This window comes from Petaurus breviceps, unplaced genomic scaffold, assembly GCF_028583685.1.
Source record: "Petaurus breviceps papuanus isolate PSGF00001 unplaced genomic scaffold, PetGlider_PUasm1.0 90919, whole genome shotgun sequence".
NCBI lineage: Eukaryota > Metazoa > Chordata > Mammalia > Diprotodontia > Petauridae > Petaurus > Petaurus breviceps.
The window spans coordinates 33,025,860-33,051,059 of NW_027187378.1; the positions used below are offsets into that span (position 1 = coordinate 33,025,860).

The 25,200-nt window shown below is 44.8% G+C and overlaps 1 protein-coding gene and 1 long non-coding RNA gene across 3 annotated transcripts in view; both read left to right on the top strand.

Annotated features, from left to right (window-relative positions):
- Nucleotides 1–25,200, top strand: part of LOC138152062 (uncharacterized) — a 73,873-nt gene that overhangs the window by 39,772 nt on the left and 8,901 nt on the right. The gene's annotated exons all lie outside the window — the stretch shown is intronic.
- LZTS1 (leucine zipper tumor suppressor 1) overlaps nucleotides 1–25,200 on the top strand; it is a 73,812-nt gene that overhangs the window by 39,711 nt on the left and 8,901 nt on the right. For both annotated transcript variants that reach the window (XM_069075739.1, XM_069075737.1), the window contains 2 exons: nucleotides 20,129–20,580; nucleotides 22,998–23,801. In XM_069075739.1, the coding sequence (XP_068931840.1) occupies nucleotides 20,242–20,580; nucleotides 22,998–23,801 (1,143 nt within the window). In that variant the 5' untranslated portion in view covers nucleotides 20,129–20,241. The remainder of the gene's footprint in view (nucleotides 1–20,128; nucleotides 20,581–22,997; nucleotides 23,802–25,200) is intronic.

Consider the following 25,200-nt stretch of genomic DNA (forward strand, 5'->3'; position numbering starts at 1 on the left):
TCTCTCTCTCTCTCTCTCTCTCTCTCTCTCTCTCTCTCTCTCTCTCTTTCTTCCTCCCTCCCTCCCTCTCTCTCTCTTTTTCCTCCTCTCTCACGCTCTCTCTATCCCTTTTCTGTCTCCACATTCCTTCTCCATTCTCCCCTCTCTTCTCCCCTTTTCTCTTTATTCTCTCTCCCATGTCTCTCTTCTCCCCCTCTCTCCCTTATCCTCTCTCCCTATTCTCTTTCCTCATCTCCCCTTTTTCTTTTCTCCCCCTTTTCCCCTTCCTCCCTTTTGTCTACTTTTCCCCTTTCCTTTTCCCCCTCTGATATGAAGCTAGACTCTAGGAAACAGGTCACCAGTTCTGTTGGGTAAGCGCAAGCTTCCCACCTCTTCATCCATCCCAGGATGACTCCCCAAGCTCTTCCCTGGTCCCCAAGCAAACCCAAAGATGACGCACAATAGAACGAATAAGCTTCAGCATCTTTTCTTTGCTTCCAATGACAGAACCCCAGGGGGCTTCTCAGTAGCAGAGTGACAGGGTATCATGGCATATTAATTCTATCCATTTAATACAAATGACAGCCTCCCTGTCCCCCATTCATTTCACTGCATAGGCTGCTAGTGGTAATGACTAATATCTCTAATGCTAGAAAAGGTTAATGACTGAAGGAGAATTCTATCCAGTATCCCTGCTTACATCCAACCCTTTTTGTCATTCACTTGTAATTTTATCTCTTGACAAGCAGTCTCCTCTGAATATAGGCACTTCAATATAATCCAGTATAGCCACAGAAGCAAACACATTCAAATCCTACGTATATACACACCTACAGACAAGAACGAGGGTATTTAGCCATTTGGCAGGTAAAAAACCTCATATTAGAAAACTAACTACTCCAGGGTGTTGCCAGGACAGAAAAAAAGACAACCCACTTCAGGACAGACCCCCACAAGATAGAATATGATTTTTAAATGAGCTGGTCCAGATACAATATCAAATAGTTTATTGAGCTCCTACTATGTGCAAGCCACCATAGTCTGGAGGGAGGATACAGGAAAAAAAATAAGCCATAGGCTTGGCCTTTTAATGCCAGGGCTGTGGCTAAAGGTCTAGTTGGGGAGATTAGACATATACATATAAAAAGATAAATAACAATAGTTACCATTTGTATAGTCTAGTTGGCCTGCAGTATAGTTGGGAAAATAAGACACACACAGACATACAGATAGATAGATGATAGATGTATAGATAAATAGATAGATACATAGATATATAGATAGAGATAGATAATAGCATTTGTATAGTTTAAGGTTTGCAAAGCATTTTCATACTTGTTATCTCATTTAATCTTCATAATCCTGTGAAGCAGGTGCTTTTATTAAATTAATGAAGAAACTGAGTCTGAGAGATTAAGTGACTTGCCTCCATCACAAAGTGTCTAAGGCCAGATCTGGACTCAAGTCTTCCTTACGCTACACCTAGTGTGATCTATCCATTGAATCACCTAGCTATCAAGTGAGGTAGGCAAGAGAGGCATTACTGTTCTCTTGGTCCATAGCCATCCTTTGAAATTCCTCCTCCAAAGTATAACACAGATACTCTCTCTTTTGTAAAGCCTTTCAGTGACCTTTTCAAGGAAAAAGTGAAGTCTCCTTCCCCAAATTTCTCATTGCATTTTGCCTGAATTTCTCCTTTGTGTTTATCTCACTCCTCCTTGGATACACGAGCCAGTGGGTAGACTACCTAGCCATGTTTGCCTATTGTATCAACTCAACTCACTTGCTGCCCAGCTTTTCACCCAATCTACCATCCCTTGCATCCTTGCTTCAAATCTTATTCAAGAGGCATGGAGGTACAGTGGAAAGAGGGATAGGGGACCCATCTGGGGTATAAGGTTCCTTCGTCTGTAAAATGAAAGCATTGAACTCAATGATCTTCCAGCTCTCTACATACAACCCTGGGATCTAGGAATGTCTTTGGAATAATAACTCACAGGTATCAAGTACTGTCCTCGAAATAACTCTCCCTCACTCCCACCCAGGGGTTTGCCATGCAAGTATTATTGCCTCCATTTTATAGGTAAGGAAAATGAGGTTTAGCAAGCTTAAGTGGTTTATCCAAGGCCACCCAGTTGGTAAGTAAAGCCAGGATTTGAAACCAGAGCTGTTCTGATTCTGGGCCCATTCCTCATTGCACAAGATCATGGCTTTACAGAGAAATGGAATTTAGAGACCTATCCATTCTACCCCCTCATCTTCAGAGTGAGGAAACTGGGGCCCTAAGAGGTAAATGACTTGCTCAAGGTCACATGTATAATTAAGTCATAGATCCAGAGGGAAGGAAACAAGCATTTATTAAGTGCCTACTTTATGCTAAGTTCTTGACACATTATTTCATTTGAACCTCACAACAACTCTGGGAGCAAGGTGTTATTATCATACCCAATTTACAGATGTGGAAAACAAGGCAGGCTTAGGTTAAATGGCTTGCCCAGGGTCACACAGCCAGTAAGTGTCTGAGGACAGATTTGAACTCAGGTCTTCCTGATTCCAGGCTTAGTCTCCCATCCACTGCACCAGATGACTGCCTTGAACTCAGAGTCAAAGCCAGGTTATTGGGTTCTAAATCTAATACTCTTCTCACTTCCCCAGACTCATTCTCCATCACCACCATGTGAGAACTCTTAGATACTTTTCTCCAGCTACCAAGGTCGCCATGGCTGGGTCTCCAGCATGCTAAAGAGAAGGAGCCAGGGTCTTAACCAGATCAATTCTAAATCCAAAGTGGGACCTTTCACAGAGCTTCAAGGATGGTCTTCTCCCCTTCAGTTATACTGAACAGAAACTCCATTTTGCTAAGTCCTAGAAATCTGCTTCTGCTCAACACCTGTGAAGATCTGTTGATGTTCAGTTATATCTGACTCTTCATGACTCTGTGGACCATAATATGCCAATATTGTTCATGGGGTTTTCTTGGCAAAGATACTGGAGTAGTATGCCATTTCCTTCTCTAGTGTTTTAAGGCAAACAGAGGTTAAATGACTTGCCCAGGGACACACAGATAGTAAATGTCTGAGGCTGGATTTGAACTCAGGTCTTCCTGACTCCAGGCCCAGCTCTATCCACTGAACCACCTAGCTGCCTCTGAAGTTCTAGTTAACCCCATTTCATTTGTCTAGCTCTTTCCTTGGACTTTTGTACTAGATGGAGAGAAAAATGTAGGCTAAATGAACACAGGATTCAGGGGAGGAAAACCATAGGCAACCTCTTGTGTCTTAAAGGGACAAGACAATGGGACAGTCTTGGCTTCAGGAAATAACCTAATTATCTTGCTTCTTGTCTTCTGCAGGGGGTGACTGGTCCTACAGGCAGGGAGGTTAAAGACATTAGTTAATGTCTACAGGGAGCTCCATTAAGTGCTGAAGGTTCTATTTTATTTATTGAGGGGGAGGGCAGGGCCAGGACCAGTGGCTTCACACTGCAGCATGAAGCCAGAAGGGTGAGAATTCAGGACAGCAAGTGATAGAGGCATTCAAAACACCCACCCAGACACATTAAATAGCTTTGAGAGTAAAAGAAAGCACCTTTTGGTAAGGATAAATTAACTAGGGCAAGCAGGGACCAGCCAGAGACCTCCAATCAACTCAGGCATGCACACACATACTTTAGAGACAGCCCGGACTCTGAAGAACCACTCTCAGTGCAGACAGATGGGTATCCTATATACAGACCCCCTCATACCAGAACCCACCCCCAGGAAAAAGACAACCAGGTCTGTGCATACACATGCACACACAACTTAAAAGAGCAGATCCACATAGGCAAACAGATTCAAATAAATTGCATGTTGCAGGGAATTCAGACTCTTACCAGCTCTTACTAAAACCTTTACCTTCAAACCCAGCCCTGAACTGAAAAATCCCTTATTAAGTGCTAAAGATACAAAATAGAAGATGAAAAACAGGGCACAACCACTTGGTACATTCCAAAGAAGGCTGCATTTGGAGTGAGAAAACCAGAATTCAGATCTCAGTTTTACAATTTACTGACTTAGTAACAAAGAAGCAGCTGGGTGAGGAAACTGAGGCAGATAGAGGCAAAGTGACTTTCTCAAGTTCACACTTAACCCTGCTTGCCTCAGTTTCCTCATCTGTAAAATGAGCTGAAGAAGAAAATCGCAAACCACCCCAGTATCTTTGCCAAGAAAATATGGCTGAGAAACAACAAATCTTGAACAAATCACTTCCCCTTTCCATTCCTCAGTGGTCTCATTTGTAAGGAAGAAAATGAGTAATTGTTAAATAACTAATATATGCCAAGCAATTTACAAGTATTATCTCATTTGATCCTCACTACAACCCTGGGAGGTAGGATTTGTTTATTATCCCCATTTAATAGTTGGGGAAACTGAGGCAGATAGAGATTAAATGACTTGTGCAAGGTCACACAGCTAGCAAAGGTAAAGCTTTGGCAGAGCTTCCTGACTTCAGGCCCACCTAGCTACCTCTAAAATGCCTATAAAATGAAGGGAAGGGACAAAAGGACTTCCAAGTCCCCCTACCACCAATCTCTCTTCCTTGTGGTGGGCTGTATGTGGATGAGGGGCTCTTGATTACCTGGGAGTAAGATGAAGGGTCTTCAGTGCTTTCTACTCTTTCTTTCTCATCCTTCCCCACCCCACCCCACCCCACAGGAGTCATTTCTCTGGGTTGTTTCCTTGTTTTCTCTCCTTTCCTTCACTCCCCCAAAGCTGCTGTCTCACAGGGGTAGAATGGGTGGTGTGGGCGGGAGAGGCTGTCTGCTATACCTGCTCCTTAGCAGGCAGAAAACACACACACACACACACACACACACACACCACATACACACACACTTTTTTTTTTCAAAGCCCCAACTTTCCATTAATATCTCATGGAAAAATACCACCCTGCAGAGACTTTATTGGCCATCGGTGCTTATTAAATCCAAAACAGGCTAACCACCTGGAGGGGAGCGAGGAAAAGAGACTTCTGGGACTTTGAGACCAGACTTCACCTTTCCTAAGTTTGTTGTTCTCCCATAACCTGACCTATTAATATGAATATTTCATTTATTTTCCTTTATTTTTTTAAACTGATAGCTTGATCATATTACCTCCAGTTCCTAGTGGGATGCCCCTTCCCCTACCCAGTAAACCCTCCCTTAGACCAAAAAAGTAGTTCCATAAAACCAGCCATCACAACTATATGTACCTGTAGATGCACTACTCCATACCGACAGTGGGCCCCTTCTTCAAAGAAGGGCTGGAGGTGCAGTTTCTCAGCTTTTCTTCAGAGCCAAGCTTGGTCATGAAAACTGCATGAAAAAACATGTAAAAAAGTCTTTGGGGTTTTTTCTGTTATTTCTGCCAATATTGTTGTGAGAGTTGTATATTTTATTTTCTTGGCATTACTTCACTTTGCATCATCCAAGTCTTCCCTTATATCGCAGATATTTTAAATAAACACTTTTGAACGGCCTACTATGTATCAGGCACTGTGCTAAATACTTGACAAGCATCTTTAACAGCCTTAAGAAATAGGTACTGTTGGTATCTCCATTTTACAATTGAGGAAATTGAGGCAGACGGAGCAAAGTGACTTCCTCAGGTTCACAAAGCTTATAAGTATCTAAAAGTGGACCTGAATGCAGGTCTTCCTGACTCCAAGCCTGTTCACTGTATACCTTGTGCTGTTCAGTCATGTCTGACTCTTAATGACCCCATTTGGGGTTTTCTTGGCAGAGATACTAGAGTGGTTTGCCATTTCCTTCTCCAGCCCATTTTACAGATGAGGAAACTGAGGCGAACAAGGTTAAGTGACTTACCCAGGGTCACACACCTAAGTAAGTGCTTCTGATCAGATTGGAACTCGGGTCTTCCTGATTCTCGGTCTGGTACTCTATCCATTGTGCCACCTAGCTGCCCCACTGCACAGTGGTCAGCATTTCTGACTGCTCATCAACATTCAGTTGTACTTATGGCTCCACAGTTTAGCTCTTACTCAACTGATAGGCATTCACTTTATTCCTCCTTCTTTACTATGGCAAACATCAGTCAACCAGTCAGTCAAAAAGCACATCTTAGGGCCCTCATCAGTTTTAAGTACTGTATTAGGCACAGGGAACACAAAAATCAAACACAAACCCCTGCCCTACAGGTGCTTAAATTCTACTGGAGGAGACAACCAGTCTACAAAGAAATTTATTAAAAATACATACAAAATAAATGTAATTTTGAGGAGGCACTAGTGTGGTCTAGATCAGACCAGGCTAGACCTCCCATGGGAGGAAGCATAGAGATCAAGAGGGACTACAATCCATGCATAGCAGTCTATGGTGTTGGAGGATAGGGAGTATGTACTTAAATAGGAAGTGGAATTTCGAGTGTGAGAAATTATCAAAGTTTACCTAGACCAGAAGACTACTATATAACCATCCAAGAATAATAATAAAATGACAAACAGTGGAGTTAGTATTCTGTCCTAGTGGTAATAGGGAGTTACTGAGGTTTATTGAGCAGGGGAGTAACATGGTCAGATATATGCTTTAAGAATATCACTTTTGCAGCTGCATATGGGGTTGACCAAAGAGAGAAGAGCCTTTAGGAAGGAGAGGAGGGAGTTACAGAAACTAGAAGTTTAGTTATAGGGAGTTGGGTCTGGAATTAGCAAGATATGAGTTCAAATCCAGTTTCACACTTACTACTTGTGACCCTGGGCAAGTTACTTAACTTCTGTCTGGCTCAGTTTCCTTATCTGTAAAATGGGGGTAAGAACAGCACCTACTGTACAGGATAAATGAGAGAATATTTGTAAAGTATTTAGCATAATGCCTGGCACATATTATGTGTTAATAAATGCTAATTTCCTTCCTTCTTTCCTTATTGTAGTAGTCCAGGATTAAGGTCAGACATGAGGGCCTGAATGTTAATGAAGAAAAGGGGGGGTGCACATAAGAGAGGTTGTGTTGACAACAGATGGTGTGTATGGGGTGAGGGTAAAGGAAGAGGTGAGGACAATACTGTGTGCCTGCGTGACCACTGTGAGAATGCCTTCAACAACAACAGAAAAGTGGGGAAGTGGGGATGGTTTGGGGAAAAAGATAAGGGGTTCCGTCTTGGACATGTTGTGTTTGAGCTGCTGGGCCTCTGTTTTCTCCTCTGCTCAAATGAAAGGTTTGGGACTAGGGGGATCCCTTCCAGCCCTCATCCCATGATGCTACACCCTTTCCCTAACTACAGTCTGAATCCTTGGTCTATAATTAGTTGCTCTGTTGGATAAAGAGGGGTGCTCTGCCTTTTAATTAAGCTGCCTGATGCTGTGCAGCAAAGGCTAATCCAGGGCATTGCCTTGGGCCTGAAGAAGCAGTTGTCTTCTAGTCTCTTTGACAGGTGATGGAGATAGAGGGGAGGGGGCAAGGAGGTGGAGCAGCAGGGGTTGAATTTGCATGAGTTTTGCATGCAGTTGTAGCTTTATTTTTGGAAAGCGTGGGGGAAGGGTTGAGGTTGGCTGGTAAAACTTGTTCTTGGGCAGATGTCAATCAGTGTAGGGAAAACAGGAAAAGCCTACAGATGCTTGAGGGATGGAGGATGAGGGGCCTGGCATCCAGGACCAGCCATAGCACAAAAGTTGACAAGGACTCAGCTCACACACACAAAAATGGACTGGCAACGTCTGGACTTGGTTTTCTCTGAAGTAGTGGGAGGCAGAAGGGCCTTTGAATTGTTCACCCCAGCAGAATGACTCAGCCATGGACCATTTTCTCTTTCACTTTCTGCCTCTTTCCAATGGCCCTTAAAAGTGAGCTGAGTGAGTGGGCCATACTGCCAACCCACCAGCAACCTGGATCCCCTGATGAAGTTCAAGACTCTGCCTCCATCTCTCTCTGTCTCTGCTCTGCCCTTGCTCTTTGATCTCTCCCTGCTATGCCCCTGATCTGTATTCTTTCATCTGCTCTCTCTCTGCTTCCTCTGATCCGTCACTGACTCTGTCCCTGTCTCTGCTCGGCCCTGGTTCCTCATTCTTTGTCTTTGCCCCCTACTTTGCCACTCCTGTGCCCCTACTCTTAGTTCTCTGTGTTCGTCAGTGGCCTTGCCCTTGCCCCATTCCCTCTTTTTATCTCTTCACTGTTTTCACTTTCATCTTTTCTCATTTCCCCTCCACCCCTAACCCCACTTGGTAAACCATTCCATCTGAATCTAGCCAACGAGGATGCTTTTGTCCTGCCGTCACTGAGTGGGTGAGGGGAAAGAGGAGGTTTGTGTCTGTGTGTGAGTGGGAGAGTGAGTGAGTGTGTGTGGGTATCATCTGTAGAGTGAATTAGCTAGCTTTCCCATAGATCCCACTGTATCCCCCTGGGCTCTAAGCATTACTACCGCCAAGTCTATACTGTGGTGCCATGGAAAAATAGTTGGATTTGGAGTTAAATGACCCAGGATGCTCCTTCCTGGTGGTGTAACTTTGGGAAAATCGGTTTGCCTTTCTGACCCTCATCTTTTCTCTCATTAAAATAAAGAAGTTGGGTTAGATCAGAGGTTTGGAACCTGTGGCCTTGAGGCCACATGTGGCCCTCTGGGTCCTCAGTGAGGCCCTTTGCCTGAATCCAAATCCTTCAGGTTTGGATTCAGGTAAAGGGCCACACTTGAAGGCCACATGTGACCTCGAGGTCACAGGTTTTACACCCCTGATGGCTTCTATGGAACCTTCCAGCTTAAATTCTGCGATTCTCTTAAATGTTCATGTGGATCCGGGAGCTCATTTGTTTGGATGTTTCCTTCCATGATGACACCACAATCCAGCCATGCCTGCTTGCCGTATCTGACCCAGCCATGTCAGCAAACCCCCTACCAGTAGCTCCCTCGAGATGTGGGGAGCCTGCTTCTCTTTCTCTAGACATCACAGATATCCCAAAGGAGCCCTTGGGCTGTTGGGCCTATTATCCCTTATGTTTTGTCATGTGATCACCCCCCACACACACCTTTTTTTTTTCATCATCCATTTCACTTTAAATATCCTATCCTCAAGTTAAGTGGGATAACGGTCAAGGCAAGGGTGAGAAATAGAAGCAACAGAAGGTGCTGGGAGAAGATTACTAAGGAGGGAAAACCAGAATCTTGGTTGGTTTCAAGGGAAATGAAGGGCCCATAAAGAGAATCATCAAGGGTGGTGGTTGACTAACCCTAGGCAAGACCCCTTTCAGCCCTCTGAAGAGGCCTTGGCTTAGGCCCTGGTTCAGTGCCACCATTATACTACCAGGATCTCTGCAGGAAAACCTTAGAATTGTAGTCATTAATTCAGAGCTCTCCAAAAGCATCTGGGTCAGCAAAACTCAGAACAATTTACAAGTTGGTTTGGGGGAGAAGGAATAACAGAACAGTGAAGGAAAGAAGATGGTTAGGTTTGGGGCAGAGCAAGGAGAGAACACTTAAAGCAGGGGCACCAGAATCACAGAATTTTAGTGACCACTAAGTGCACCCCTAAAAACACATAAGTCCTGCTACGGCATACCTGACAAGTGGTCATCCAACCTTCGCTTAAAGCTCTCCAATGAAGGGGTCAGACAGAGTCAGACACAACTGAGGTGACTGAATGACAAGAAGAAGCCAGTGCATACATACCCCCATCCCTGGAACGCATTCCCTCTTTCCTTCCTGGTATTAGAATCATTTCTAGACTCAGCCCAAGGGGAACTTTTATATGAAGCCTTTCCTGATCCTACCACCTGCTTATGCCCTCCCTCCTATAACTACTTTGCATTCATTTTGCATATGTCTAGTATATCCTTTTGGACTGACTGCTGTATCCACTTAGAATGTAAGATCCTTGAGGACAGGGTCTTCCCCTTTTCCCTTTATAGCCTCATCTCTTAGCATGGCGCTTGTCACAGTGCTAAGCTTGATAAATACTTATTGATTGATGCAATCTCCTTCCTTATGGGATCTCCCCTCTATAGCCCCAGGGCAAGGCTGGGGAGGAAGGAGGCAGCCTGAGGTCCCCTAGGTGGCTGGACCTAATTAGATCTAAAGGACTGAGTCTTGGGTTAAGAATTAGAAAAGACTTGGGTTCTGGTACAGAGTCTGGGCAGGGACTCACTGCATAACTTTGACATCCTCTGCCCAATTTTCTGCTTCCATAAAATAGGTAGTAACTTCCAACTAGAATATAAACTCCTTGAGAGCAAGAATCCATTATCTTAACTTTGTATCTCTTTCTCACCCTTAACACACCTCTCCACAAAATGGAGGGCTTAAGATATTGAATGAATGGAGGAATGAAGGAATGAATGAATGACTACGGTGCCCTCCCTATGACAGGATTCATTCAGCAAGTGATAACTGAGGGCCCACCACTGAGCTAGGTGATTTGGAGAATATGATGAAAACACAGTTCCAGGCCTCGAGAGACTTTAAAATTTGATTCTGAATTAACATATGCTACATATTTGAAAAGTTAAATCATGGTTGATTTAATTATGTGGTTGGTGTTGTGATTTAATTGCTCAAGGAATGATTCAGGTAGCAAGGAAGAAGAATCCAGGGAGGGGGTAGAGCTCTGGGGAGCTGGGGAGCCTGGGAAGGCTCCCTGGAGGAAGGGAAGTTGGGAGCTAAACCTCTAAGAATGGGTAAAATAAGGATGGGGGAGGGGGGTAATGAGATGTGTTCCTGGTGTCCCCAGGACTGTGGAAGGAAAGTGCTATATGAACACAAACAATAATAAATAATCACATTTATATGTTGCTTTAAGGTTTGCAAAGCACTTTCTTCACAAAAATCCTAATGAAGTTCAGTTACTATTATGGTCTTTTTTTATTGGGGAAGCTGAGTCTCTGAAAGTTAATTCCATTCGCCCATAATCACATGGCCAGTCAAATCTTCTAACTCCACATTCTCCAGCATGCCAGACCACCTCTCCATGCCTTCCCATGGCTGCTATAAGAAAAGGATTTTGTGAACCTTAAAAGTGCCATAGAAATATTGTCAATGCTATTGATAATATTAGGAGTTTGTTGGTATTGTTATTGTTGTTCAGTTGTTTACAATTCTTCCTGACCCTATTTAGGGTTTTCTTGGCAAATATCCTATAGTGGTTTGCCCTTTCCTTCTCCAACTTTTTTTACAGATGAGGAAACTGAGGCAAACAGAATTAAGTGACTTGTCCAGGGTCACGCAACTAGAAAGTGTTTGAGACCATGTTTGAACCCAGGAAGATGAGTCTTCCTGACTCCATGCCTGGGACTGTATCCCCTTTGCCAGGGGAAGAGCCCCGGCTCACTTGTTCTGTGACATCCAAATGTCTCTCAAGAAGGCCAGGAGGGTGGCTGCTAGCCCCTGGCCTTGCCATTTCCAGGGAGCCAGATGCCATCTTCCTGCTAGGGGCCAAAGTACTCCTGTGGAACAACAACCTCTGAAGAGCTCAACAACAGCCAAGAAACACACACTGAGAATCCCAGGTATGGCGACAGTGTGTTTGGCAGCATCACACACACACTCACACAGGCACACACTCACATACATACACACTCACACACACATTCACATATACACTTACACATATACACACTCACACATACAAACTCATACATATACTCACACTCACATACACACATACACACAGGCACAATCACATACACACATGCATACACACTCACACACACATACTCACACACTAATTCACACACACACACACTCATATACACACTCACACATACACACTCATATACATACACATACTCACATACACATACACTCACACACACACTAACACACATACACACTCACACACATACTCACACATACACACAATACTCACATACACACACACACACAGAATCCCTGCCACCCATTTCCTCTGTATAAGGCAGCTAAACCCTCCTCTACCACCACAGATCCACCCCTCTTCCCTCCTAACTCTGATCGCTCATAGCAATAAGTCACTGGTATTGATATAGTGCTTTAAGGTTTACAAACACTTTACACATATTATCTCATTTGATCTCACAATAAGGCTGAGACAAGTGCTATTATTATCCTCGTTTTACAGATGAGGAAACTGAGACCCAGAAGTGAAGACTTGCCAGGGCCAGAGCCTCTCTGAGCAGACCTTTGACCTCCTGTGTTCAGGACTTACAGTCCAACACTCAGTTCACTGTGCTGCCTTGCTAGCTGCCCCAGGAGCGATTTTTCTGCAATTCAGTAAGGAAGGGGAGGAAGGAAATCAGCCTTTATATAGCGCTTACTGTGCACCAAGCATTGTGCTAAGTGCTTTACAAATATTACCTCATTTGATCCACAACAACCCTGCTAGGTAGGTGGTAAGTTTTATTTCCATTTTATAGTTGAGGAAACTGAGGCGAAGTTCTTTGTTTTTTAAGTGACTTTGCCAGGGACACACAGCTAGAAAGTGTCTGAAACTGGATTTGAGTTCAGGTCTTCCTGACTCCAGCCCAGCACTCTGTCCACTGAGCCACCATGGTTTCTGCAGAGCCGGGAAATCATCTGTTTCCTTGCTAGTGGTTTGCCCTTGTACATCAGCTAGTAATTCCCAGGGCCTTTGTTCTATACTGGGAACTCGGATTGCTTTCTCTTCAAATACCCTACACAGAGTCAATCAATCTGTCTGTCTGTCTGTCTGTCTTTCTGTGTGTCTCTGTCTGCTATCTCTCTATCTGTGTGTCTCTCTGCCTCTCTCACTGTCTCTGTCTCTCTTTGCCTCTCTTTCTGTTTCTCTACCTCTGCCTGTCTGTATGTCTATCTGTCTGTCTCACACACACACACACATACACACACACACACACACACACACACACCCCTATAAGAGAGATTCAATCCAACATTATTACTCTACAGGCTTTACCTTCAAACCTACAATAAGGGGGGTCCCACCACAATTCCACCTAAACAGAGTCCACTTTTTTAGAAAACTTTAATTATTAGGAATTTTTGTTTTATTTCATTTTCCTGATATCAAGCTTGCATTTTTCTCCCTATAATTTTTACTCAGTGCTCCTGATTCTGTGAAATGTATTGACTTCAGAGCCAAAAAGAACACTCTTCCCTGTCCTACTCCTTCAAAGCCATGAACAGAGCTACCATGCTCCTCATGCCTGAGGCCCCTCTTCTCCAGGCTCCATATGTCCAGTCCCTTCAGCTGATCTTGTGCCACAGTCCAAAGCCGCTGGATCTCCGGCTGCACAGGGCCTATGGGCCATGTCTCCCAGATCAGCTCTATTACGCTCCCCTGCACTCCCCCTTTTCATTTCACTCACAGATGATCTTGGATAAAATTGTGAATTTGGTGGGTTTTCTTTAAAACATCCTCTTCCTTTCCCTCTGACTCTCTCCTGGTATCCTACTTTTCCTCTTTAAACAACCCTATCCCCCCAACCCCCCCAAAAAAGCAAATTACTCCTAAGGTAATAGTTGGTCATGGATCCTAGCTAGAAGCCAGAGGAGACTTTATCTAGTTTAATTAAGCTTATCTAGTTAAATTGCTTCATCTTATTGATGAGGAAATTGAGGTCTGAGAGATAAAATATCTTGTCTATGGTGACATAAATAGATACAGAGCCAATATTCAAACACGGATTCAATGCTTTTTCCAAGGATTTTGAATAGGGAAGGGACTTGATGGAATTATTAGGGGTAACATTGAGTCAATCACTTCTCTCTGGGTCTCAGTTTCCTTGTTACTGTGCAGTGGTCCTCACATCTGTTTTGAGTTGAGCAGTTCTGATCTAGTCTAGTCCCCTTGTTTTTTAGATGAAGAGATGGGTCCAGAGAATTTACATGGCTTTTCCCATGTTCACACAGGTTGAGGACTACAGAGACTGGATTCAAACCCAGGTCCTCTGACTCCAACTTCAGGGCAGTGGAAAGAATGCTAAAGTTGGCTCTGTGGCTGTGAACACAGCTTGACTTAGAAAGACATATAGTGACATTTTTAATCCTACATTAACAGCATTTTTGTTTACTTTGTTCAGTATTTCCTAATTCCTCTTTAATCCAGTTCAGGCCACCTGGTTGGTTTGACTCCTCTGCTTTAGTCTACTGCCTGAAGCATTCCGATACTTCATAAGGATCAGGAGCTCAATTTCGGTCCATGGGACCCAAGTATAGCAGGATGGGGCAGTTGGGGCAGGCAAATAAAATGACCTTAAGAAGCTGGAGCTTGGCGGTATCCATGAGGTGAAAATGAACCTCTCCCCAGTGTCCATGACCCTTCTCCCCCACGTCACCTTCCTCCCTTCATGTCTAGAAAGACCCTGGGAGTCATTAGAGTTAAGTCAATGGCTAAATCAACAGCGCAAGTCTTCATTATTTGTACCTCTCCAGGAGGTCACAGGGTTCATGGGCTGATTAAACAGGATGGGGGATGCCACTTTTAAAGCTGGAAGAAACTTTAAAGTTCCTAGCTCCCAAACGGATGATTTAAAGATCATCTCATCCAGGGGGTTTACTCTTTTTAACGTCATAGACCCCTATGGCTTCCTGGTGAAACCTGGGGACCCATTTACAGAATGGATTTTTCAAAAATTCATTATTGAAATAAATACTAAATTTCAGTTAGAGGTTTGTCAAAATAAACATGTAGGTTTGGTTTGGTTTTCCCATCCAGGCTCATGGTCCTCAGGTTAAGAAACCCTGATACAAATCAACTCCATTCCCTTCCATTTTACACATGGAAAAATTAGATTTCAAGGGAAGACATGTCCAAGGTCAAAACCCCCTCCCCCCATTAGTGTCAAATCCAAGACTAGATCCCAGGAATCCTGATTTCAGAGAAGTAATTGTGATCATCCCCAAGGACTCTTTATTGTCAAAGCAATATTATCTCCTCTGAAATATAGTTCCAGATGGACATAAAAAAAAATTGACCCTATAATGCCATCTGAATTTCTTGGATAAATCCACTTAAAAAGCATGAAAAATAACATCAATAATAATTTATTGATATATGACACTTGAAACTTTTCAAAGTGCTTGCACATAAATCTTTCTCATAGCATCCCTGTGAGGCAGGAAGGGCAGATGTCATTATCCCCTTTTCAACAGATGAGAAAACTGAAACCCATAGAATTTAAGTGATTTGCTCAATGCTGTAAAGGAGGGGAGTGACAGAAATGAGATGAGAACCCCAGAGACTGTTGGTTCCTGTAATAATTAACCAGAGTTGGAGATAGCATCATAGCATCAAAGTAAGGGGCGGCAGCCCAGGAAGCAGGTTACTTGGCATGACAGTTACCAAGCTGAAGACGTGTGTGTGTGTGTGTGTGTGTGTGTGTGTGTGTGTGTGTGTGTGTATCAGAAAGAGAAAGCAGAGAGAAAGAGCATGAAACTGATGCAGGTGAGTGAGGGGAGGCTGGGCATCCCTTTCTCATGTTCTCTTCCCTCAGGTCTCTGATTGTCAGTGTTATAATTCAACTTTTTTTTGGCCCCTGCTTTACCATATGGCAACGGTGGCAACAGCAGGGCTGGCAAGAATAACAGAGACAATAGGGAGGCAGTGACAGCGCCAGGAAAGCAGGAGTGGCAGGAGGGGAAGACAGACAGTGCTTGTGGCGCTCTCCTATGGAATGGATGTCCTGTGGCTAGCTGGGCTATCTCCCTACTCCTATAGACTGGAAGAAGAGAAGGAATAAGTAAGAAGTGGAGGGAGGGAGGAGAGAAAGTAGAAAGAAACAAAGAAAGAAGAAAAGAGGTAGTTTGGAGAGGAGTAAAAAGAGCGTGGGATGACAGACTTTGCTGGTCTAGGCTCAGGTCAGCTCTCAAGAGCTGTGTCTGTATATTGGGCACAGAAGAGACTCAGAACTGTGTTGAGAGAGGGAAGCAAAGCTATATTGCCTTCCATGACCTGGGACTCCTAATGGAATTAGTCTCAGCCACTGTCCCGGCTCCTTCACTTCCTTCACAGAAAAATGGGCAATGGAGATGGAGAGATAGAAACAGGCTCCATTCGTGTGTTTTCTGGGGAGTCTGCCCTTTGTTAAGGGTTGTTCTTCAGTCATTTGCAGGTGTCTGACTTTTTGTCATCCATTTGAGGTTTTCTTGGCAAAGATAATAGAGTGGTTTGCCATTTCCTTCTCCAGTTCATTTTACAGATGAGGAAACTGAGGCCAACAGGGTTAATAAATTTGCCCAGGGTCACATAGCTAGTAAGTGTCTGGGGCTGGATTTGAACTCAGAAAGATGAATCTTCCTGACTTCAAGCCCAGCACTCTATCCATTGTGTCACCTAGCTGCCCCTTTGTTAAGTGGTGAGAAAGAAATCTGTCTGGACTCTCATTTTCTTTGTTAAAAGTAGAAAGAAAGAAAATCAGAGTCCAGATAGATTTCTATCCACCTCTACTGGAGGATATCCTTCTTCTAAGCAAAGGCCAACTCAAGAGAGAAGATCACGTTAGTGACTTGCTCAGCTCCTTGTACAAAGTTAGAGATGAGTTGGGAAGCCAGTATAAAAGACAGAGATGCATCCTAAAGCCTTGGGGAATGAAGGGAGGAGGAGTTGTTTCCCATCCTGTCCCTGCTTTAGAACATCAGAAATTCCAAGGTGAGCCCTTGACTCGCCATTCATTGGGGAAGCTCACACTGCTTGAGGTTGGGGATGGAGAGGCCGAAGAATCGCTATGAAGATAGATTCTAAGAAAGATCTCAGAGTAGTCTAGACCTTGCAATGTGCCATCTCCCTGGTGTTCCTGGGTTTTAGTGATTGAAGGGAATAGGACACACCACAGGTACCCCTGCCATAGTTATAGTCTTCTCTCTCCCTCTTTTTTTTGTGCTTTTTGGAGGGTAATTGGGCTTAAGTGACTTGCCCAAAGTTACACGGCTAGTAAGTGTGTCAAGTGTCTGAGGCCAGAATTGAACTCAGGTCCTCCTGCCTCCAGGGCTGGTACTCTATTCTTCTCTAATTCTTACTTCTCCCTTTTCCTCACCTCATCTTTCTCAGCTTCTCTCTCTCTCTCTCTCTCTCTCTCTCTCTCTCTCTCTTTCTCCTCTCTCTCTCTCTCTCTTTCTCTCTCTCCCTCCCTCTCTCTCCCTGTCCCTCTGTCTCTCCCTCCCTCCCTCTGTCTCTGTCTCTCTGTCTCTCCCTCTCTTTCTCTGTCTGTCTCTCCTGAGAGGCTATGGTATTCTTAAATTCTATCATTTTATGAATGATTTTCTTCCCTTCCCTTGTGATGGTCTTTCTTTTATTTTTCCTCATTCCTTTCTTAGCCCTCAGATATTGCAAAACTCCCTTCTAACTGCTGGAGAAAAGGGGTATTGGGGTCAGGGGAAGAGCACATGGGTCATGGAACATCGGTGTTTGCTACCATATTACACATCTGGGCAAGATGGTTCAGTGAGTTATATCACTTGGCAGACTGGGGAGGAAGTTAGTTTGGAGACTCTTGGAGCCAGTCAACTTCCAATGGATTGCAAAACAAGGCTTATCTTCAAAGTTTTTCTCTGTTATCAAAGGTAGCTGAGCTCAAGGGAACAAGGGAGAGTCTTTCCTGGGTTTAGGGACATCCCCTCTCTCTGAACATTTTATAAATTCTCCTATTCTTTCTCCCGTCATATCCCCCCCATGCTACAAGAATAGTAGATTTGGTGTTACATAAAGAATCATCAGACAATAGATTCAGATCTGGAAGGGAGCTTGGAGGCCATCAGGTCCAATTCTTTCATTTTACAGATAAGGAAATTGAAACAAAAATGTTAAGGGACTTCCCCTAGGTCTCATAGATAGCAAGTCTCAGAGACAAGATTTGAACCCAGGTCCATTGGCTCCATATCCACCATTTTTTCCCACTGTACCAGCTTGGGTTTGACTGCTAATTTAGCTCTGTCACTTCCTATCTGTATGAACTTCAGCATATCTAACTTCCCTGGCTCTCAGTTTCCTTGTCTACAAGATGAAGGGATTGGACCAGATGACCTCTAAATTCCCATTCACCTCTGAACCTATAATCCTATTCTCTAGAGTAAGCAGAGTAATAAATAAAAAACTGAACTTGGAATCTGGAAGATTTGACTTCAAATCCTGACTCTGAAAATCGCTTGCTGTGTAATTATGGGCAAGTCCCTTAATATCCCTGCACCTCAATGTCCCCATCTGCAAAATGGAGACTATGTGGATGGTATCTCACAGGATTAACACGAAGTGCTAATGAGATAGCATGTGTTCAGCATCACAAAAATGAGTTAGTATGATGGTTCTGTGACTGGAGCCACATCCACTCCCCGAGTGGCTGTCAATGCCACACTCTGGAGATGGAAGAGTGAGCAGAGACTGGGACCTTGAATTCTAACCTGGGCTCCGCCTCTGATGTACTACATGGCCTCCCCAGGTCACTGATGAAGTGAAGAGAGTTGCCCTTCCCCTGATGGGCATCCCCAGAAGGCTGTGAGGCTGAAGGGTACTGCACCCAGGAGACAGCTCGGAACTCGGCCACCTCTCGGCTTTTCTTGGAACAGTTTGCCAGTGTGGGAGTAAGTCAGGCAGCTTGGATGTTCCAGTTTCCTGATGCACAGCCGACAGGGCATTTCGCTGTTATCCTTGGCTCTGATTCTCTGCTGGAGGAGGTTGAAAGAGGGTGGTAACAAGCAGAATCTAAACTTCCAGAATGAATAATCACAGTGGAAAATCAGGTTGTACCCAATGGTCATTTTGCACTAGCTAATCCTGTTACTTTTGAAACTGTTCCTCCTTGGATGGCCGTGGACATTCTTCAAGGCCCCATTCCAATTTCACCTCCTTCGTGGGACTTTCCTTGACCTCTCTGCTTTGGGCTGCCACACTACTGAATAGTGCTCTAATGGTATTTTGACCACCTTAGGCACAGGAGATCAGCCCCCTGTTGTCTCATTCGGATCTCTGCAGTGACCCACTGTCTGCCCCTCCTTTGCCTCCTCCCAATGCCCTCCCTACACCCTACACATAGTAGGCCCTTCATGAATGAATGAACAAATAAGGAGGCAGCTGCTTCCTTGATGAGACCCTAAAGGACCAGTCTGCCAGGCATCATTCCCCCACCATCTTACCACAGAGCCTCAAATTCACTCTTAATCATCTTTCTGTTAAGGTTTTGAAGCCCAGAGGTAAAAATCATGCTTTATTCTCTGGGGTGTGGGTAGCACATTCAGCATTAGAGATCACTTTTGCTCCAAGTTCCTGATGGAGGGGTACTGAAATAGGGCATAGGACAAGTAGATGGTACTAGGGGGCACCAGGATGAAAAACGTAAAGGTTTATGATTAACAGGTAGTTCTAGAATAAAGGCAGTGAGCAGCCAAAAAGAACTGAGTGTGTTGGGTGGGGGTTGGGTGGGGAAGGGAAGGGAGAAGGAGGAGAAGGTCCTGTGATGAGGGGGGAAGGGAAACCCACCAAAGGCAGATGGAAGTACATTTGGGTCACTGTTCTGCCTCCAGCCAGACCGGAACTTGAAATAAATGTTTGTTAAAATAGCTCATATTTATGTAATAGTTTGCTATTTGCAACTGAAAGTCAGCATGGCATTAAGAGACTGGGTGGTGTGGTAGAAAGATACCTGACCTCAGAGACAGAAGGACTTTGGTTGAAGTTCTGACACATATAGACTTTGTGAACTTAGGAAAGTCACTTAACTTCCAAGTATTCTAAACAACTCTAATCTTGTTGTCTTGCAGAGAAGGTATCAAAACGTGCATTGGTAGAGGAAGTATCCTTGTCGAAGAGTTCTTGATAATAATAAAAATAGCTAATTTTAAAGTTTACAGGGTGCTTTATGTACATTCTCTCAGCTGATTCTTACAACCTATGCTATTATTATTTCCATTTTATGGGGGGAGGCGGGGCTGAAGCAGAGAGGGGCTACATAATTTGTCCAGAGTCTTATAACTACTAAGGGATTAGGGCAAAATTCCAACTCAGGTTTTCCTAACTCCATGTAGCTTCCTATTTCAGTGTAATCAGAGGTCCAGTACCAATCTCAATCCCTGTTCCTTTGCCACTTTCCAAGTGCTACCCTTGCAGCAGTCCTATGAAATAGGCAGTACAAATAATGTTACACCCATTTTATAGATGAAAAAACTCACTCGAAGAGGATAAAACATCACCTACCACTACCCTGATTTAAATCCTACCTTGTGTCTCTCCGTGTCCCCCCACAGGTCTGAGGCTTTTGCTATGACCGAAGTCTTCCCACAGAGCCAGGACGTGCCCCTGCAGCTAAATCAATATCAGGCTCCTTTCCTGCCATCCCGGCCTTTGGCCCCAAGTGACCATGGGCAGCGTCAGCAGCCTCATCTCGGGCCACAGCTTCCAGGGCAAGCACTGCCGGGCTTCCCAGTACAAGCTTCGTAAGTCCTCCCATCTAAAGAAACTCAACAGGTACTCAGATGGGTTGCTGAGATTTGGCTTCTCCCAGGACTCAGGTCATGGCAAATCAAGTTCTAAAATAGGCAAGAGTGAGGATTTCTTCTACATCAAGGTCAGTCAGAAGGCCAGAGGCTCCCACCGAACAGACTACACCTCATTGTCCAGTGGGGAGATGGGAGGCCAAGCTGGGATGGACTTTGGCACGCCCCCAAAGCTTATGCCTTTCTCTAATCAGCTGGAACTGGTAAGTAGGGGTCTCCAAGGGTAGGACGGCAGAGGATGGGTGATTGGAAGGGTTTGCTTTTTAAAAGGGCTATGAGGAAGGTATATCACACCACACTCTACAAATCATAATTTGATCAGTTTTTCATTTAAATTTCCTAAATTAAAGCTTTGATCACATCATAATCATGAACAATCATGTCATCTATGGCTTGCTCCTGATGTCCAGCATCCTGAGATGGTATGATTTTCCCTAGGTCCATGATTCTTGGTAGCTAGGACAATAAACTTACATATAGCATCTGGTCTTAGAATATAGGATATGACACATGACTCAGGCTCATAGCCTACCCAACCCAAGATTCTGTCTCTAACAGTCATGTAGGAGATATGGTATAGAAGGGCAAGCTAGGGGCAGGTAGGTGGCACAGTGAATAGATCACTGGCCCTGGAGTCAGGAGGACCTGAATTCAAATCCAGCCTCAGACTCTTGACATGGTACCTGTGTAACCTTGGGCAAGTCACTTAACCCCAATTGCCTTGCCTTCCCCCCTCCAAAAAAAGGGGGGCAAGATAGAGGTACACCCCATATAGAAATTAAGGATACCCCATCCCCACGGGAAAAGAAAGAACACTCTTAAAATGATCTTAAGATTTGAACCTAGGTTTCCTGAGTAATAGGTGGCAATATTCACCATCCAGCTCATAAGGGACAAGTATTGAGAAAACTGGTCCCCATCCTACCAATACATAAGGGGATACCCCTTGAAAATTTCTTATGTGATCCCGAGTGAGAGATCTCCATAGATCTCTCTATGAACATAGATCTCTCATAGAACAAGCCCATAGATATTTCAGAGAAAAAGTTAATAACAACACCTCAGCCTTAAAAGATCCTGTGGAAGAAAAAGACATCTTGGTGATAGCCCATAGGATCACCAGATTTAGAGTTGGAAGGAACACTAAAAGTTTACTCCTACCCATACATTTTACAGAGGAGGAAACTGAGGCCCAGAAAGGTGCAGTTACCCAAGGTCACACAGGTATACAAGGTCAGGGCTTTGTACCTTTAGATCCTTTGACTCCCAAACTGGAAGGCAGGTAATAGGTGGCATCTCACAGGATGGCTATCACCAATTCCTTCTGGACACAAGGCATTTCCCTCATAAGATCTGTCCTACATAGCAGGCCACTTCATCTACAACGTTATCTGTGGAGAAATCATCCCAGTAGGGAAGAGGATAGCGCTTACAACAAAATCTGAATCTCGGAGTTGTTATGGTACCAAAGAAAGGGTAATTGTCCTGGGTCAGAAGACCTGACGTTAAACACCACCACAGAGGCGGCTAGGTGGTGCTGTGAATAGAGCCCCAGCTCTGGAGTCAGGAGGACCTGAGTTCCAATCCGACCTCAGACACTTGACACACTAGCCATGTGACCTTGGGCAAGTCACTTACCCCAACTGCCCTGCCCTCCCTCCTCAAGCAAAAAAAAAATACCACCATGAACATTTAGTACTGCCTAAATTTGGACAAATCACTTAACTCATGAGCCTCAGTTTCCTCATCTGTAAAATGAGAGAGTTGGACAAGAAGGTCTCTGAGGCCCCTTCTAGCTCTCCATCTGTAATCCCATTACCCTTCTAGCTCTGGGGTCCTGGGACATGCCTTTGGTGAATTATTCCTCTTTCTCCAAGGGGCCAATCCAGAAACTCTCCCAGGTTGAGATTTTTGTGATGGTGAACTAGGCTAATGACCTTGAGCAGCTCTGTCTCACTTCAATCCACTTCATACACACAAGTCAGGATCACCCTGGTTATGTCATTAGTACTCTTTGAGAACCAAGAATGAACAGCATTAGATAAAGCAGTGACTAAAGCATCTGGCCTGGAGTCAGCAAGATCTGAGTTCAAATTTGACATCAGACTAGCTGTATGACCCTCCGCAAGTCACTTAACTCATTTACCTCAGGTCGTCCTCTATACAGAGGGGGTACACTGGAGGAGTAAATGGCAAACCACACCTATATCTTTGCCAAGTCATGTAGAGTTGGACAGGACTGAACAAGAATAATAACCTTCATTTTCCAAGGTCGACCCTTTATCTACTATCCCAGGGCTGGGGAACCTGCAGCCTCAAGTCCACATGGTCCCTCTAGGTCCTCAAGGGCTGCCCTTTGACTGAGCCCAAACTTCACAGAATAAATCCTCTTAATAAAAGGATTTATTCAGTAAAACGTGGACTCAAAGACCGCACCCAAGGACCTAGAAGGTCACACGTGGCCTCAAGGCTGCAGGTTCCCCACCCCTGTACTGTACCAGAATATTTCTCCTTATTATCACAAACTCCCCAATTCTATCACCATCATCATTTCTGGCAGGAGAGGGAGGAAAGAAAAGGGGAGGAATTGTAAAGGAATTTGGGTCTTTTTCTTCCCTAGGGCTCAGAAAAGAGCATCGCAAGGCCGACAGCATTCAAGCCTGTGTTGCCGAGATCAGGGGCCATTCTCCACTCCTCCCCCCCAGAAAATGCCAGCCACCAACTGCACCCAGCTCCTCTGGATAAAGCCAAGGATCAGGAGCTGAAACCGGCCCTGTGCTCGGGGGCACTGTCTGACTCGGGCCGGAACTCTATGTCCAGCCTCCCCACTCACAGCACCAGCAGCAGCTACCAGCTGGACCCCCTGGTAACCCCCGTGGGGCCCATCAATCGCTTCGGGGGCTCCGCCCACAATATCACCCAGGGTGCCATGCTTCAGGACAGCAACATGATGAGCCTGAAGGCCTTGTCCTTTTCCGATGGGGGCAGCAAGATTGGCAACCCGAGCAAAGCCGACAAGGCTGCCTGCATCCGCTCGCCCCTGTCCACAGATGAGTGTACCATCCAGGAGCTGGAGCAGAAGCTGCTGGAGAGGGAGGGCGAGCTGCAAAAGCTACAGTGCAGCTTGGAGGAGAAGGAGCTGGCCTCTAGCCAGGCCTATGAGGAGAAGCAGCAGCGCTGCCAGGAGGAGCTGGACGGCCTGAAGCAGAAATGCAGCAACAAGCTGAGGCAGGCCTCCCAGAAGAGCCAGCGCACCCAGCAGGCCCTGCAGCTGCAGGTGTTCCAGCTGCAGCAAGAGAAGAAGCAGCTCCGGGGAGAGCTGGAAAATCTCATGAAGGAGCAGGACTTGCTGGAGACCAAGCTGAGGTCCTACGAGAAGGAGAAGACCAACTTTGCTCCTGCCCTGGAGGAGACACAGTGGGAGGTGAGGCTGGGCCAGGTGGCCTGCTTGGGGGGGCTGGGGGGGGGCAGAGATGCTGGCCTGGAAATCAGAGTCACCAGGATTTCTAGGGTCCCTGCATCCAGCTCAGGGGGCCCTTTCTCCACAAGGCTTCCTATGAGGCCTATTAATCAAATGAGATAATAGCTATGGGGCAGCAGGCAGAACAGTGAATAGAGCAGGAGAGAAGTCAGGAGGACCTGAGTTCAAATCCAACCTCAGACACTTGACACTTAACTAGCTGTGTGGCCTTGGGCAAGTCACTTAACTCCAATTGCCTTTCCTTTACCCCTCCAAAAATAATAATAACATTTACCATGTACTAGGCATTGCGCTAAGTGCTTTACAATTATTATCTCATTTGGTCCTCACAACAAAACTGGGAGATTAAATTCTTTATTATTATACTCATTTTAATAATAATGACAATAGCTAATATTTACATCATACTCATGTGTGCCAGGAATTATGCTAAGTGCTCTGTAATTATTAACTCATTTTGGTCCTCACAACAACGCTGAGAGGTAGGTGCTATTATTATCCCTATATTATAATTGAGGAACCTGAGGCAAGCACAGGTTAAGTGACTTACCCAGGGTCACACAGTTAGTACATGTCTGAGGTCAGATTTGAACTCAGATCTTCCTGACTTAAGGCCTGGCAACTCTATCCATTGTGCCCCCTACAAGTCCCATAATATTTTTAAAGCTCTTATTGCAGTGCCCAACATATAGTAGATGTTTGATGCTTGTTCTCCTTCCCCACTGTTGTTGTTCAGTCGTCTTTTATTGTGTCTGATTCTTCATGACCCCATTTGGGCTTTTCTTGACAAAGATACTGAAGTGGTTTGCCATTTCTTTCTCCATATCAATTTACAGATGAGGAACTGAAGAAAATAGGGTTAAGTGACTGGTCCAGGGTCACATATTTGACCTCAGGTCTTCCTGACTCCAGGCCCAGCACTTTCTACACTGTGCCAGTCCCTTATCCATACCCATCTAGAAGTTATCCAATCATAGAACAATACATCATCAACTTAGGGCTCCAAGGGACCTTTGAAGCCATCAAGTCCAACCCCTTCATTTTACAAGTGAGGAAACTGAGTCAGAGAGGGGTTATATGACTCACTCAAGGTCACACACCTAGAAAGTATCTGAGGCAGAATTAAAATTCAGGTTTTTTCTGACTCCAAAGCCAGCCCACTATCTACTCCATCACCTTGTGGCCTCCCATACTGTCTGGAGCTATACCCACACCCTAAGTAGCCCAGTAAGTATGTCTGTCCTCAGTACTGGAGAAGACTATGCAGTGGAGGATAGAACAGTAAATGGCAGCTTTATGATGTTTGCAAATCAAAGAATCCCAAGAGGCCATCAGTCCTTCA